The sequence below is a fragment of the Hypanus sabinus genome, chromosome 14, assembly GCF_030144855.1.
Source record: "Hypanus sabinus isolate sHypSab1 chromosome 14, sHypSab1.hap1, whole genome shotgun sequence".
Classification (NCBI taxonomy): domain Eukaryota; kingdom Metazoa; phylum Chordata; class Chondrichthyes; order Myliobatiformes; family Dasyatidae; genus Hypanus; species Hypanus sabinus.
In genome coordinates this window covers 28,097,575-28,114,571 of record NC_082719.1, presented here as the reverse complement: position 1 = coordinate 28,114,571, position 16,997 = coordinate 28,097,575, and the positions used below count along the sequence as shown (strand labels likewise).

Genomic DNA, 16,997 nt, shown 5'->3' with positions numbered 1-16,997 from the left:
TCAGAAACATTAAGTTTTTCCTGATTTCTTGTGTAGCCAATTTATTTATTTCATTCCTAATTCTTTAATTTCCCCTAATGTATCCTGTGCCAAATTCAATTTATGTTTTTTCTCTAGTTCCTTCAGTTTATTTTGTAATTCCTCTGATGTTTTATTTCTTATTTTTTTCTTATATTGCTATAATTTTCCCTCTTAAGACCACCTTCAGAGTATCCCATAAAACGTGAGGTGAAACCTCTCCATTATCATTAAATTCTAAGTAGAGACCAATTTCTTTTTTAATTTGTTCTTCAAGATAGGGATCATTGAGGAGACTTGAATTTAATTTCCAAATAGTATTCTTTGGTTGTAGGTCAAAATCAACAGATAAGTATATAGGTGCATGGTCACTTACATCTATTGTCCCAATTCCACAGGTGTTTATTTTGTCTTTGTCTTTTCCAAATGTTATGAAATAGTCTATTCTTGTATATACAGAATGTGGAGCAGAATAATGAGTGTAATCCCTTCTATCACGGAAAAGGTCCCTCCATATATCAATTAAACCAACATCCTCAAAAAGTGTATTAACTTTCTTATGTAAAGATTTTGTTTTATAGGTTGTTCTTTTGGAAGAGTCTAACTTTGGTTGTAATTGTAAATTTACGTCTCCCCCACATATCAGGAGACCTTCTGTTTCCGTTATCATAATATCAGTAATTTTCTAAAAGAAACCAGTATCACTTCCCCAGGGTGCATATATATTCAATAGAGTAACTGAATGGCCATCTATATTCCCCCTTACCAGAATATATCTGCCTTCTTTATCTCACATTTCAAATATTTTTTCAAAATTTAGCTTACTTGACATAAGAATAGCAACTGCTCTCCTATGTCCTGATTTATATGAGGAGAAAAACAGATTGGTGAAACCCATTCTCTTTAGTTTTTTTATGCTCATTATCACTTAAATGAGTTTCCTGTAAATATACTACATGGCCTTGTTCTTTTTTCATTTTGGATAAAATTCTCTTACATTTGATTGGATTTAATAGCCCATTTACATTAAAAGAACTGAATTTTACCTTGTACTTAGCCATCTGTATTTATCTGTCAATGAATCATTGAAATTAGAATAAAACTTAATCCATCTACTCTCTGAACAAATAAGAACCAAGAAACTCAAATAATAACAAAAATGGCAACGAACATGTGATTTCAAGGCTGAGGTCTCTAGTAAATGACCCTCCGTTGAGCTAGTGGAAATGTCTAGCTGTTGGGGATAACCCCTCCTATTTGTGAGTTGAGGGCCCCCATTGCAGTATTCGTAAAAGTCAGTGAACAATTCCATTACACAGAAAAGATTTCCCTGTGTACTCCTCATATATATATATATATATATACACGTATACATACATACACACAAACACATCTATACATATATATGCACACACACACATATATATGCACACATATATTTCATATATATATATATTCTCATTTTGGTGGGGAAAAAGGAGTAAGTGAGCGAATAAAGAATAACAACTAAGTAATATAAAATCCACATTATAATAAGTATTTTTCGAGATAGGTATATCACCTTGTATTTTTGCTTCTGTTCAGCTTCTCAGCACTTTTAAAGTTAGCCAAACCTTATGGCTCTTCTGGACAGGGTGAGGACTGTCTTTGGGAAACTCTCAGTCTCTTCCTGATATGTTTCTCTCGGCTTCCTCCTGTCTCCTGCCTTCTCGATTCTCGCACTATTTCCCAAGCCAAGCGAGACAATTCCTCAGCCAGGCTTTCTTTCGTTTTGGTCATGCTGACGGACAATCTTCTGGCCTTCATGTCTGTAGTCGCCTCTTCCACTGCCTGGTACAACTGCATCCGGTTGTCATAAAACACTCGAAGTTTAGCAGGGTACGGAGTTTGAAATCTAAACTTATTTTGCTTTAGTACTCACTTTACTTCGGAGTATTCTTTGCGTTTCTGGAGGACCGCGGGGGGGGGGGGGGGGTAATCTTGGTCGAAATATATTACTTTATCCTCTAAAAACACTCTCCTTACCCCAGGCCCTTCGTAGAATCTCCGCCTTGGTGCTGTACCGAAGGAATTTAATTATAATTGATCGTGGTTTTCTATCTTAGGTAGGTTTTGGGACTAGAGCGCGGTGCGTTCTCTCGATTTCCAGCTTCATAGCCAGGGGAAGATCCAGCGCGTCCCGCAGTAACTTTCCGACAAACTCCGTCATAGACGGGCGCTCCGCTCATTCGGAAACGTTGTACATTCTGATATTTTTCTGCCATGATTTTCCCTCTAGATCAAGCAGTTTACTTTCTTGGTGATGTATGATTTTTATTGTCTTGTTCAGTATCCGTTCCACATTTTGAACGCGATCTTCCACCTTCTCAATGCGAGTCTCTGCCACCACTATTTTTAACGCTGGCGAGCTCTGCCTTAATATCACGGAGCTGCTGCTTTACAACTTTCTGGACCTCCATTATTTTTTTCAGGATTTCGAACATACTTGCCGCTTCGTCTGAATGAGGCTCAGCGTCCGCCTCGCTCGCACGCGGTCGGGTCGGAGAGCCGCTCACTGCACTCCTCTTGGACGCAGGCTCCACAGAGTTGCTTTTTTAATTTCCATTCCTTTTCCCCATTCTTGCCCCTCTTTTCAGTTCAAATATTTTTCAAAAAATATTATGTTTGACAGGTTAATGGGGCTTAATACACGTTTTTCCCGGAGGAGCTAGTGACTTAAGCTGCCACTCTCGACGATGACGTCACTGGACAATTACCATTAATTTATATGGGAAAAATTTTTGAGCGTTCCCAGACCCAAAAAATAACCAACCAAATCATACCAAGTAACATTAACACATAGTAAAAGCAGGTAAATAGTGAATGGTGGATGCAGGCAAGTTCAGCACAAGCACAATATCTTTATTTCATTCACCACAATCGAATTGCTTAATTGTCCAGTTTTACACTAAGCGTAACACCCTTACGAGCTCTCCTAGGCTTTTCTGATACCTTAGGACACATCTTGCTAATGGCTGCACACAATAAATGGAGATAAAGCACAGATGCTCACAGACACAGTTCAAAGCTATGGTGGTTTGATGCTGAGTGTAGTTCCTGGGGAAGGAGCTTGGCAGCACCACTCCCGCTACTCGGGGTGCGCGTTGCCTCTATAATGGCTCGCTGCAAAACAAACTCTGAACGCTATTTTCACTTTTAGCCTTTTTTCGTAAAAGCAAAAATCCTCTTCAGATTTCTTTTGGTTAGTGAAAACAGGTACTAATGTAGGTCTTTCATAAAAGCAAAGTGGCGTAAAGCGAACTTTCAAAAAGCGGGGCATACCTGCAGATACTCTCAACAGTTACTTCGGCAGTTATAGCAAAATGTATATTTCCTTGCATGCCAGTTCTCTTTAAGCTCAACATCCCGTTAACCTAATTATACTTCATCTGTCTATGATATTTTAATTATCTATGTACATAGGCCTCCTCTTTGAGTAACACTCAACCATCACTACTTCCCGCTATTAAACATCTGAGCTCTTAACTGCTTAATCAACTTTTTCTACTCTTAACCACTCTTCCATATCCTATTTACCAAGATGTATGGTAGTTTTTTTTCCCCTTTTGTTTGCTTTCTCACTTCATACGTTACATTGTTCATTATCTTTTGTTCATTGTTCATTATCTTTTGAATCAACTATGCACATTTTGTTGCACATATAACTCGGACTTCCTGGGGCTATTAATTCAATATAATTAATTTTTGAATACCTCCCAGTTTTCAACATTTTTACCCATTAGATTTAATTCGTGTACCACAAATAGCATTTGTTCATTACATAAAATTAGAGTCATAAACTCAGGGGCCACTTTAGCAGGTACCTCCTGTACGTAATAAAGTGGCCACCGAGTGTATGTTCACAGTCTTCCGCTGCTGTAGCCCATCCACTTCAAGGTTCAATGTGTTGTACACTCAGAGATGATCTTCTGCACATCACTGTTGTAATGCTTGTTTATCTGAGTTACTGTCCCCTTCCTGTCAGCTTGAACCAGTCTGGCCATTCTCCTCTGACCTCTCACCGGTGAAGCATTTTTGTCTACAGAACTCCACTCACTGAATTTTTTTAATATATAAACACCATTCTCTGCACCAACTCTAGAGACTGATGTGCATGAAAATCCATTAGATAAGCAGTTTCTGAAATACTCAAAATAGTCCATCTAGCACTAAAAATTATTCACAAAGTCATTTAGATCACATTTCTTCGCCATTCTGAACAATACCTGGATTTCTTGACCAAGTCAACACACTTTTATACATTGAGCTGCTGCCACAGGACTGACCAACTGACATTTTCATTACTGAGCAGGCGTATCTAATAAAGTGGCCACTGATGACAAAGGCTCTTCACCACACAGACAGATCAAGTTCCCTATCTGTACCAAGCTAATTTTTTTCCAGAAGTCAGAGCATTCCCATTATCCCTACCCCACTAATTATTACCTTGATAAACTATTCTCATCATCTCCCCACAAATCTCAAAACCCCCACCCACACTTAGACAACTGTTGCCAATTAACCTGCCAGCCTGCCAGAAACCAGAGCAGCCAAGGGAAATCTATGCACTCACAGGAAGAATGTGTAAGCTCTATTTAGAAGTGCCCAAGGCCGGATCAAATATGGGTCACGAGATCTGTTCAGCAAGCCTGCCTTATAAGAATATCGCAGTGGCCCATCTGGCCTATCACGCTTGCTCCATCATAGATCAGAATCACATCTGATCAACAAACTCAATGGCACGCCCCTGGACTATCCCGAGATGCCTCAATTCCTCCTATCTTCAGAGAGCCATTAACCTCTACCTTGAATGCAGCTAATGATAAAGCATTCAGACCACTGGGATAGGGATTTCAAAAGCTCACCATACTCAGCATGAATTCTTTGTCAGCCCAGGTCTCAATGGCCTGCTTCTTATTCTAAAATTATATACTCTATGCTTAGACCTCTTAGCCAAAGCAAAGATCCTCCTTACATCTAGCCTGTGAGCCATTGAGGAATTGCTTGTTTCAATGAGATTGCTCATTCTAAACTCTATAAGGAATACAGACATAGTTTGTTCATGCCCTCCTTATATGATGTGCCTGCTATTCCTTCATGGCTTCATATCCCTCCACATCGTATTCTTTATCTCCTTTTTCATTCTCCTCTCCACTCACAATTCCATTTAATATAATAGCAGCAGGCTTGGAAGTTATTGATATAGATTGTGAATAGGGGGCACTCGAACACCTGTCATTGAAGTATCCCACTTCACACAGCATGTCAATTTGAGAAAGAGGAATTGTCACTCTGCTTTTTGCCAATTTCCAGAATTATATCAGCACATTATCCGATTGCACAGGCTTTAACTTTGTTGATTTACCTCCTCTGTGACACCTTATTGAATCCTTATGAAAATCGATACACATCAAAGCAACAGGTTGCTCCTTATCTATTCTGCTGGTTAAATTCTCAAAGAACTCCAATTGAATAGTCAATGCCTTCAGCTCTTATTCCAAGCAGATCCTGATCATTCTCATCATCCTCTTCTAGGAGCTCTATTATATCCTCCATTATAGTACATTTACATGCACTGCTGATGATAGACTGAGAGGTCTGCTTGTCACAGCTTTCTCAAATAGTGAAGCCTCATTTGCTGCCCTATCTGTAGGACCATTACCAAATATGCTGAATTTGGAAGATGATTATTAAACAGTGAATTTTTTTTTAAACTGTTTTTATACCCTTTTTAACTGCTTAGTTTTTTTAAAAAAGCAGTTTACCTGCACTACCATTTACTATATGCATTTTTTATTATATTTTATTAACTTATTTGCCGTCTTGGGTGGCTTAGCCTCCAAGCCTGGCAGAACTCTTTCTACTGACAGGATAAGGGGTGAAGGCGGGTCCTGGCTCCTTAAAACCAGTGCATCGGGTAGATGGAGCTCGCCAGCCTGGGAAGGCAGTCCATCTAAGAGAGGGAAAACTCTGATTTCAAACCTCCGCTGTCTTGCAGCCATACCCACTCATGGGAAAGGCTTCGGGAGTAAACCCTGAGGACAAATCCAGAGCTGAAGTCCCTAAGGCAGTCCGATGTTGCCTTCAATCTCGCTCTGGCAACTCCTGCTGCGTCAATGGTGCCAAGCTGTATCGGCCCTTGCCCTTCCCTTGGGCAACATCAGTGGCATGCAGACGGCAGACTTGCTGCATGGGCAACTGCCCATCTTCCACACAACCTTGCCCAGGCCTACACCCTGGAAACAATTCCAGGGGCAGATCCACAGTCTCGCGAGACTAATGGATGCCGCCATTTGCAGGATGACATTTTGATTTACGTGCTGTGTGTGATACATGTTGCGTGGATGCACCATGGTCCAGAGGAAATTCATTTCATTTTGTCATATAAATGTATGGTCAGATGACAATAAGCTTGAACTTGATTACTATTTTGACAGCCAGCTCACGTAGATCATCTAGTCCTTGGGATTTATCAGCCCTTAGAATCAATAATTTTTTCAGACTCCTAAAACTAATAATTTCTTTCAGTTCCTTATTCTCCCTTTAGAGCTCCCATATTTCTGGGTGGTATTTTCTGCTTCCTGCTATGAAAACATACACAAAATTTAATTAATTTATTGCCATTTCTTTATTCTCCATTATAAATTCTCCTGTCTTCAGATAGAAGGGAGATACATTTGTCCTGGCCTAATCACGAATCTTAGCAGTTATTTTGTATTCAACTTGCTTTCAATCAGTACTTTATACTCTTCTATTACAATCACTTTAATTAATATTCATGTCACTTAGCTAAAACTGGCCCATTACTCAAATCCATGGTGTGAGGTACACTTTTGAAGAAAACCAACTTAATACTCTTTGGGGAATGTCACAACTTTCATTCATAATGGAATCAGAAAACAAAAATCACCCTTAAGCCTGCCTTTCCTGCATATATTTCCATTTTCTGCATTTGTCTGTCATTGCAATCACTTTAGCGATGTGACTTCAACCTTACTCACCCAGGATGATCCTCCAAATCAACTGCCCTTCTCTCTAAATTTGCCATCCTCCTCTCCCATTGAAACGGATAAATCCCAATCCATTCCCAACTCTCTTCTCCCCTCTGCTTTTTAAGTCCTATTTCACCACTCTAACTACCCACTCACCTGAACTGCAGGACTCTAATAAACAGCCCTTTAACCTTTTCATCAAATACCATCACCACAGCTGTTCTTTAATTATACCCGAATTTGATTTTTATCAAATACTGTTCTCTCCTTCGCTCTGCTTTATAAAATTCGTTTCTGACCTTTCATCAGACTGGGAAAAGCTATCCTCCTGAAACATTAATATATGCTGCTTCATGTGCTAATGTTTCAAAGGTGTTTATTTCATTATTAACAGTTACCACAATGATCAAGCCTCTAAACTATCGAAGATAGTTTCACGATTTTTTTTGGAACAGTTCTATTCAAAACATAGAAATGGCATGCTCTTCACTCAATGTCTTTGAAAATTTACATTTTGGTCATCTCCATTGACTTTGTACTACAATTTATTGTACTATAAAAATTATTTACTCAAAAAAGTCAAGCGAGCAAAAAGTATAGGGGCTGCTATTGTTAGGGGATCAGTCAGATTTTCCGTCATAATTCCAGAATATTATACTGCTTTCCTTGTGCCATGACAAGGGCATCATTAAGCAGTTGCAGAAAACTCCAAAAGGGATATACGAACAGGCAAATGTTGTGATCTTTATTGGAAACCAATGAGATTGCTACATAATAAAAGGGACTGTGGTTATACAGGTGGATTTTGAGAAGTTAGGGAAGAGGCCAAGAAGCAAAACCTAAAGGGTAGTAAAGAACAGATTATTTAATTCCTTAAAGCATTGTATAGAAGAGCAGTGTATAACTAAATATGTAGCTGAAGAGGTGACGCAGAAGGGTGGGTATCGAATACCGGCCTCTTGAGATTAGTGCTGCTGAGAAGAAGTTGTTCTGGAATGGTCAAAAGTAAACACCATATGTCCAGACTTTAGAAACAATAGAGGTGGTATTAAAGTACTAGAACCATCTATACATTGCCAACTAGTGAGGAGGAAATTGAAAAGCAAATTTGCATGGATATACAAAAGTCAGAGTGGTGATAATGGGCGATTTCAACCAGCCAAATACAGTCAAACAAATTAGAAGCAGGTAGAGGCCATTTGACGCCTCAGCAACCAATCCAGCTCTTGGCTAATCTGCATTTCCAAATTTTAACAGCAAGAATTCTCATCACTCCACCCCAAACATGCTATCAAGCATCCATCTACCACTGCCTCAGATATATTCAGGTTCTCCTCCCATCAACAGTTGAGGAGATTTTCAGAAACAGAGTGCTCAAAACATTCTCATGTTTATCCTAAATGGCAATCCCACATTTTTAAAGCAATCCAGGTTCTACACTCTCAGGAACGCAGCAGGCCAGGCAGCATCTATAGGAAGAAGTACAGCCAATGTTTTGGGCCGAGACCCCTCGTCAGGATTAACTGAAAGAAAAGATAGTAAGAGATTGGGAAGTGGGGGGGAGGGGGAAATCCGAAATGATAGAAGACAGGAGGGGATGGAGTGAAACTAAGAGCTGGAAAAGTGAGTGGCAAAAGGGAAACAGAGCTGGAGAAGGGAAAGGATCATGCGACGATCAGAGGCCTAGGGAGAAAGGGGGGGGGGGGGGGGAAGTACCAGAGGGAAATGGAGAACAGGCAAGGAGTAATTGTGAGAGGGGCAGAGAGAGGGAAAAAAAGGGGAAAGGGGGGAAATAAATCAGGGATGGGGTAAAATGGGGATGAGGGGCAGTAACGGAAGTTAGAGAAATCAATGTTCATGCCATCAGGTTGGAGGCTACCCAGACGGAATATAAGGTGTTGTTCCTCCAACCTGAGTGTGGCTTCATCTTGACAGTAGAGGAGGCCACAGATAGACGTATCAGAATGGGACAGAGCGTAGGTGTTCAGTGAAATGATCTCCCAGTCTGCGTAAGGTCTCACCAATATATAGAAGGCCACACCGGGAGCACCAGACGCAGTATACCATACCCTTATTTATTCCCACCCCTTCATTTTCCCTCTTTTTTTTCCTCTCTCTGCCCCTCTCACAATTACTCCTTGCCTGTTCTCCATCTCCCGCTAGTGCTCCCCTCCCCCTTTCTTTCTCCTGAGGCCTCCCATCCCATGATCCTTTCCCTTTTCCAGCTGTGTATCCCTTTTGCCAATCACCTTTCCAGCTCTGAGCTTCACCCCACCCCCTCCTGTCTTCTCCTATCATTTCGGATTTCCCCCTCTCCCTCCCACTTCCAAATCCGTTACTATCTTTCCTTTCAGTTAGTCCTGATGAAGGGTCTCAGCCTGAAACGTTGACTGTACTTCTTCCTTTGGATGCTGCCTGGCCTGCTGCATTCCACCAGCATTTTGTGTGTGTTGCTTGAATTTTCAGCACCTGCAGATTTTCTTGTGTTTGCATCTATACTCTCAAGGGAAGTTTCTGCTCCACATCTATATTGTGAAAATTCCTTAGGAACAGACATTTCTATCAAGACCCCTTGCACTCTAAGTTTTAATCAGATACAAGTCCAGCCTACCCAACCTTTATTCACAAGCTTTTCTGCCCATTCCAGGTGGTAATGCACTAAACCTTCAATGAATTAGGTTCCTTCCTGAAATGAGACTATTACTGCACATAGTACTCCAGATGTGTTTCTTTCTTATAAAAATGAAGCATTACATTCATTTCCCTCTCCAATAAATAATAAGATACTGTTAGCTTTCCCAGTTACTTGCCATACCTGCATGTTGCCTCCATTTCAGAGCTCTGTAACTGCTCACCATTTTGATATGCTTCGCTTGGTTTCTGAGTTTTAAGTGAACAACACTGTATTCCTCACCCCCTGCATTAAACTCCATTGGCCAGACTTTCACCCAATCACTTTTCCTTAGACCTCTTAACTTATGGCCCTTTCCCCAAGTCTTTCCCACCCATTCTCTGCATATTTGAGGTAACAATAGCATGAAATAAATAAAGAATTGGAGGTCTCTCTGAAAATGACCAGGTGAACAGAATAAAAAGAACTAACTTAAGGGTTGCTGAAAGTCTGCACTGAGGCTGGGGGTGGGGCATGAAGAAGAAAAGGTAGCCACTCTCCTGCTGCCCCTACCCCAAATCTTGTACACCTCTGGCCTGCATCAATTCAGTGAAAATAAAAATATTCTAGAATTGTAAACACCAATTCTCAATGCCCCATCAGCTACCTCCTGCCCCCGTTATGGGAGAAGCTGCACTTCTCATATTGAGTTCATCAGTCACCAGAGAACCCTCAAAACCAGAGAGAAACCAAATCATTCTCATTTACTTGAGTAATTGCATTAAAAAAGCATAATTTTATCTCCCCATGACGGAGCAATTAAATCAAAGAATACACTTGCCAAAGTAACACAAGTATCAGTTAACCTGTGAAGAAGAATTAAATTTGGAATCCAGTGTTATCCATTGTTCCAAGTTAAGCCAACTAGTGCCCTTAATGACAAGACAGAGGGCTATTGAAGTGTTGTGGAGGGAAAGAAAGAAGGAAATATTTTTAATTACATTTTATTGTCTATATTGTGATACACAGACTGATGGTTTGAACATATTTTCGCTGGTAAGACAGCCAATCACAATGTAAATTACTGCAGAATCATTTTTAATTTCTATAATTAGCATTCTGCTGCATCTCAGATGCAGTCGCCTATAAAATCATGGTTCGAATTGTTACTTAAGATGATTGCGAAGTATCAGTGGGAAGCATAGGAAATACCAGCTTACCTTTTTCCTCATCTGAAGCTGGCTATTTCTAACTTGATTTGACTCAATTTTGTGGTTCCGTAGTTTCCGGCGATAAGTGACAAATTTGGACTGTGGCATTGTTGGGATTCGTTCTTTGTGCCTGTTTTAAATTCACCCTTCCTCCTCCCCCAAAAGGAGAGAGAAAGGAAGGAAAGAAGAAAGATTTTAAGTGGTATTGTTAATAAAATAACAAATTATTTCAGAAGGTGTGTTTTTTAAAAAACAAACTTGATAAATCTAATTCCAGAACAGAATCACAACAACAGAATGCCTTCTAGAGTCTAACTGTATTGCAGTTATTAATTGGATTGAGAAAGGACACAGCATACAATGAAATTATTTGGTTATCAAATCTGCAAGTCTTTGAAAAGACTCATTCCACTTCCCAGATCTGCCTCTCCTCTCATACCATTTCATTCCCCCCCCCCCCCCATTTAATTCTTTGCATACCTCAATGCTTAGTGATAGTCTCCAGTGTGGCTCACATTTGGAATGTATCATGTTACAAAAATAATTCCCCTCAAACTATTTTCTGCTCATCTTTGATGTTCCTGAGAACTGTCAATTCTGCACTCAACTCCCAGCACTTTCCTCCTTAACTACTAGGAAACAGAAGAACCCAGCCAAGTACAAACATGCAGAAATTCCGAAGTTGCTCACAGCTGAGTGCTCGCAACTTCTTCAGTGTTGAATTCCTCATGATCTTCCTGTGCTTCCCAACATTATGACGGGGAATCTCCCAACAGATTCAGTAGCTCCATTCATTTTAATGGCATGGAATGACAATTCATATGATTCAAGTAAAATTTTAACTGGGAACTATGTTCCTTTAGACAGGTTGTTCCACCCAAACTAATACTAAAATAATTCATTCTAATATAAAACACGTTCCTCAGGAGCATATTTGGAGGGCACAAGATATATACATCCCAAAGAAGTAATATTCCAAAGAAAAGATGACACAACTATGGCTATCAAGGGAAGTCAAAGGCAACATAAAAGCCAAGTAGAGGGCATATAATAGAGAAAAATTAGTGGGAAGTTAGGGGATTGGGAAGCTTTTAAATACTAGCAGAAGGCAGCTAAAAAAGTCATTAGGGTGGTGGTGATGAAATACGAAAATAAGCTAGCCAATAATATTAACAAGGACACCAAAAGTTTCTTCAGATACATAAAATATAAATGAGAGGTGTTACAAATTAGGAGCAACTCTGATGGACAGAAGGGTACAGAATCGCCAATGCCCCCCCCCCCCCTTTGGAGAATCGCAAATTGCTACTATTCCAATGCTGTTATCAAAGGAAATGAGAGAGATAAACAGCTCATAGAAATTTATGAGAGAGGGGCACAGCATGGGTTGGAATGTCTCCTATTGACAAAGAGAGAGATTACTGCTATTGTCTCTTGGAGAAGGAATCGTGTATTGAGTACTGTTCTATTCATTGAAACCCCTCAGGGGGCAACCAGAGTGGTCTGGTTAAGGGATTGCATCATCCCAACCTGATTGACATCTGAGACCCTGTGAGTGGAGATAAAAGTAGGGTCTGGGGAACACCCCTCAGATGCACCAGGAGAGACGCTACAAAACCGGTGGGGGCTTGTGTGTGTCCACCCTTGCCTGGGTGACGAGTCCTCCACGGAACGGTCTAGCTAAAGGACGGAGATGGATCAAGATCGTAAAAGGAAAGTCTCTCTCTCTCTCCCCCTCTCCCTCTCTCCCTCTCTCTCTCTCCCCCCCCCAACAATTGCCAATTGCAACACAGTGAACAACAACTACTGCAGCCTGTATGAACTGAACTGAACTTTATATTTCCATCGGACAATTCATTATCCCCTAGACAACAACGATAGAGCTTCTTTCGTATTGATTATTATTATACCCGCACTTTTAGGTTTAGTATTGATGTTGTATATTATCTGTATATTTGCATTGATATTATTTTTGTGTATTTTTACTAATAAATACTATTAAAAATAGTATCATCAGACTTCAACTGATACTCCTATCTTTGCTGGTAAGATACCCAGTTACGGGGTTCGTAACAGAGGTGAGAGTGGTTACTGGACTGCTGGAAAACTATACTGGAGAGGTAGTAATGGGGACAAGAAAATGGCAGAAGTAGTAAATAAGTATTTGGCATCAGTCTTCACTATAGAAGATGCTAGCAATATGGTGGAAGTTCCAGGTGTCAGGGCTCATGAAGTGTGAGAGAAGGTTCTTGGGAAGCTGAAAGGTCTGAAGGTAGATAAGTCACCTGGACCAGATGGTGTACACCCCAGGGTTCTGAAAGAAGAGGCTGAAGAGATTGTGGAGGCATTAACAATCTTACAAAATCACTAGACTCTGGAATCATTCCAGAAGATTGAAAAATTGCAAATGTCATTCCACTCTTGAAGAAGGGAGAGAGGCAGAAGAAAAGAAATTATAGGCCAGTTGTCTGACCTCAGTGGTGGGGAAGATGTTGGAGTCGATTGTTAAGGATGTGGTTTTAGGGTACTTGGAGGCACATGCTAAAAGAGGCCAAAGTCAGCATGGTTTCCTTCAGGGAAAATCTGTTGGAATTCTTTGAGGAAATGACAAGCAGGTGTCATGGTTTCTTGAAATAACCAGGAGACGCAGAAGATTCTTCGAGAAATTTAAGCCTTTATTTGCAAACAAAAGTTGAGGCAATTAATGAACGTGTCACTAATTGCCCGCCTAGCCTAGTTCACAGTATTCTTTATAGTAATTTCTTATCTTAGTTTCATTAGCATACCCTCGTCTCCTATCTCAGTTACATTAGCATACCCTATCCACTTGCAACGCTTATCACCAGCACATTAGCTTCTCGATTCACCACCAATATTTCTGCTCAGTAGCCCATACTTGCTCTAGTCTACTCCCTGGAACACGTGTCCCCCTTCCCAGCTTTGACTGGTGCCCATACCACCACACCACGCCACGACACTGTCTACCACCGTCATCTCTACATACTTACTTTCACTGTTAGCTACATTCTTAAGGCACTGATGCGTTCAGTTGTACAGAGACAATACAGACATTACATTCTGACTAATAAGTTGGATACATGGTAATTATAAAGCTGGTTTTTCACTGTTAGCTACATTCTTAAGGCACTGATGCGTTGAATAGTACAGAGGCAAAACAGAGATTACATTCTGGCCAATAAATTGGATACATAGCAAACAGCAAACACAAGGCTGGCCACATAGTTCTGGCCACACAGCAAACGATGCAACTTTATTCTCCAATAGAGGACAGACAAGGGAGAGTCGGTCTATGCTGTGTACTTGGACTTTCAGAAGGCCTTTGACAAGGTGCCACACATGAAGCTGCTCAACAAGCTTCGAGCTCATGGTATTACAGGAAAGATTCTAGCGAGAATAAAGCAGTGACTGATTGGCAGGAGGCAAAGAGTGGGAATAAAGGGTGCCTCTTCTGGTTGGCTGCCAGTGACTAGTGGTGTTCCACAGGGGGTCTGGAAAAAATGAAAAGGGTTGACTAACTGGAGAGAAAATACAAAAATCTAAGGCGTCAAAAGATTTGGGAGTCCTTGTGCAGGGTTCTCTAAAGATCAATTTGCAGCCCGAGTCTGTGGTGAAAAAGGCAAATGCAATGTTAGCATTCATTTCAAGAGGGCTAGAATATAAAAGCAAGGATGTAATGCAGAGACTTTGTAAAGCACTAGAGGCTGCATCTGGAGTACTGTGTGCATCATCTTAGGCTCATGCTTAAACTGAAGGGGGTTCAAAGGAGGTCCAAGAAAATAACTCCAGGATTAAACAGTTTGTCTTATGAAGAGCATTTGATGGCTCTGGGTCTGTATTCACTGCAAATCAGAAGAATGAAAGATGATCTAATTGAAACCTATCGAATGGTGGAAAGCCGTGACAGAGTGGATATGGAAAAGATGTTTCCTCTGGTGGGAGTGTCAACAATCAGAGGATACAGCCTCCAAACAGAGGAGCGTCCTTTTAGAACTTAAGTGAGGAGGAATTTCTTTGGGCAGAGGGTAGTGAATCTGTGGAATTCTTTGCCATAGGCAGCTATGAAAGCCAAGTTTTTATGTATATTTAAGGCAGAGATTGATTGATTCTTGATTAGTCAGGGCATGAAGGGATTCAGGGCAGAAGGCAGGAGATTGGGGCTGAGGAGAAATGGATCAGCCATGATGAATTGGCAGAGCAGACTTGATGGGCCAAATGGCCTAATTCGGCTCCTATATCTTGCGGTCTTGCATAGCAGTACCCTGTAAACTTTAAATCACTATCAATTTTCTATTTAACTAAACCGATGGTTAAGTCACAGGTATTCAATTTCCCACAATATACTTGAAATGGGTACACAATTGTAGTGGATTGATCAGAGCATGAAAAACCTCCAGAGTTGCATGCCAGCACATTCACTATGATCTGATATTAATAACAACATGCTTTGTACGTCATTAATTTTTGAAGAATCATTCAAGATATCAGCTCAAAGCTGTTCAATTCATTAAAAACTGTTCAAGAAAAACTTGCAAATATGTATACATATAAACATGTACCTGGTAACATGAGGAAAATGGTTTTCTTTCTCCTCCATAAATATACTGTCTTCTTGACTTTCGCCTTCTATGGAAGTAGTGCTATGATCCTTATATCGCAAAGCCCTTCTCTGTCGGAGGAGATAACTTTTCCTCTTTTGGCTTTCAGTGTTTTGTTGCTTTTTAACATTTTTTCTCAACACTTTGCCTTTTGAAAAGCTACGCAATACTCCTCCTCGCAGTCTGAAAAGATTTAGAGTAAGATTTCAAAAAGTATACAGTAAATAAAGTAAGAATTTCTGGAACACTTTAGATTTCATGCATATTAAAAAAATTGAAGCTTTGGCATTTTAGATCCAATAAATGTTTCTTTTCTAGGAATGAATTCAATAATTCCATTTAATATCAGAGAATGTATACAATATACAACCTGAGATTCTTGTTCTTCACAAACACCCACAGAAACAGTAGAGTGCCCCAACGAATGAGTGATGGTAAAAATATTAGGACGCCAAAGCCCCCACTGCTCCCTCCTCCCACGCACAAGCAGCAGTGAAGCATCAACTCTCCTCACTTACTACAGCTAAAAAGCATCAGGACCGTCCACCCACCAAACAAAGGCTCGAAGAAAGACCATGATCTGTAGTACAACAAAAGCTAAGCATTCTCCCATCAATTCAACATACCACAGGCTGTCCCTCACCCTAATAAAGGGGCAGAGAGATGTCACTCAACAAGAGGGAAGACAAACAAAACAACTTGTTGATTTACAATGTTAAAGTCTGCCACATCACTTTCCACCAGAGTTCTCAGACTTGAGAATCGGCAACAAACTCGCCCCCACCCAGAGAAAGAGGGAGCACAATCTGGGTACAGAGCCCCCGACTGCTGATTCGCTGTTCCCAATATTCCGTTTTTTCCCCACAATGCTTCAGTCAGCAGCACTGGCATAGAGTTGGCTCATCCCAAGGGCCACACAGCCTCAGAAACTTGAAGGCACTCTTCTAGGCCACTTCCTTGGGATATTGAAAAACTGCCAGTCGGTGAGCACTCATAGAAATAATTCCATACAAACAGACATTTGAAGATGCTGCTATTTGAGATACTATTATTTAACCATCAGCAACAGGTAAATTTTGAAATCTATGTGCCCACTTTAAATAAAAAGGAGAAAATACTGCAAATTATGACAGTGCCAAAATCAAAACTTCCAATTTTTAGACGCTCCTTGCACCCATTATAGAAAACCAAGCACAACATTAGAGAGTACATTACTCCCATCTGGTTTCCAGCCGGAAGAATTAGACAAAAGGTACAGACACTGTAAAAATCTCTATTGACCATTGCCTGGAGCCAATCTGGTCACACCCAGGAACAGATCTTGTCAAGTCAAGTCACCTTTTATTGTCATTTCGACCATAACTGCTGGTACAGTACACAGTAAAAATGCGACAACGTTTTTTTAGGACCATGGTGTTACATGAAACAATACAAAAACTACACTGAACTACGTAAAACAACACAAAAACTACACTAGACTACAGACCTGCCCAGGACTGCATAAAGTGCA

At 40.5% G+C, this 16,997-nt stretch overlaps 1 protein-coding gene across 1 annotated transcript in view; it reads right to left on the bottom strand.

Moving 5' to 3' along the window:
* The window catches only part of haspin (histone H3 associated protein kinase), a 76,114-nt gene that overhangs the window by 49,529 nt on the left and 9,588 nt on the right, over window positions 1-16,997 (bottom strand). The window contains exons 2-3 of the mRNA XM_059988524.1: window positions 15,449-15,670; window positions 10,881-11,001 (exon numbers count right to left, since the gene is read on the bottom strand). Coding sequence (XP_059844507.1) covers window positions 10,881-11,001; window positions 15,449-15,670 — 343 coding nt within the window. The remainder of the gene's footprint in view (window positions 1-10,880; window positions 11,002-15,448; window positions 15,671-16,997) is intronic.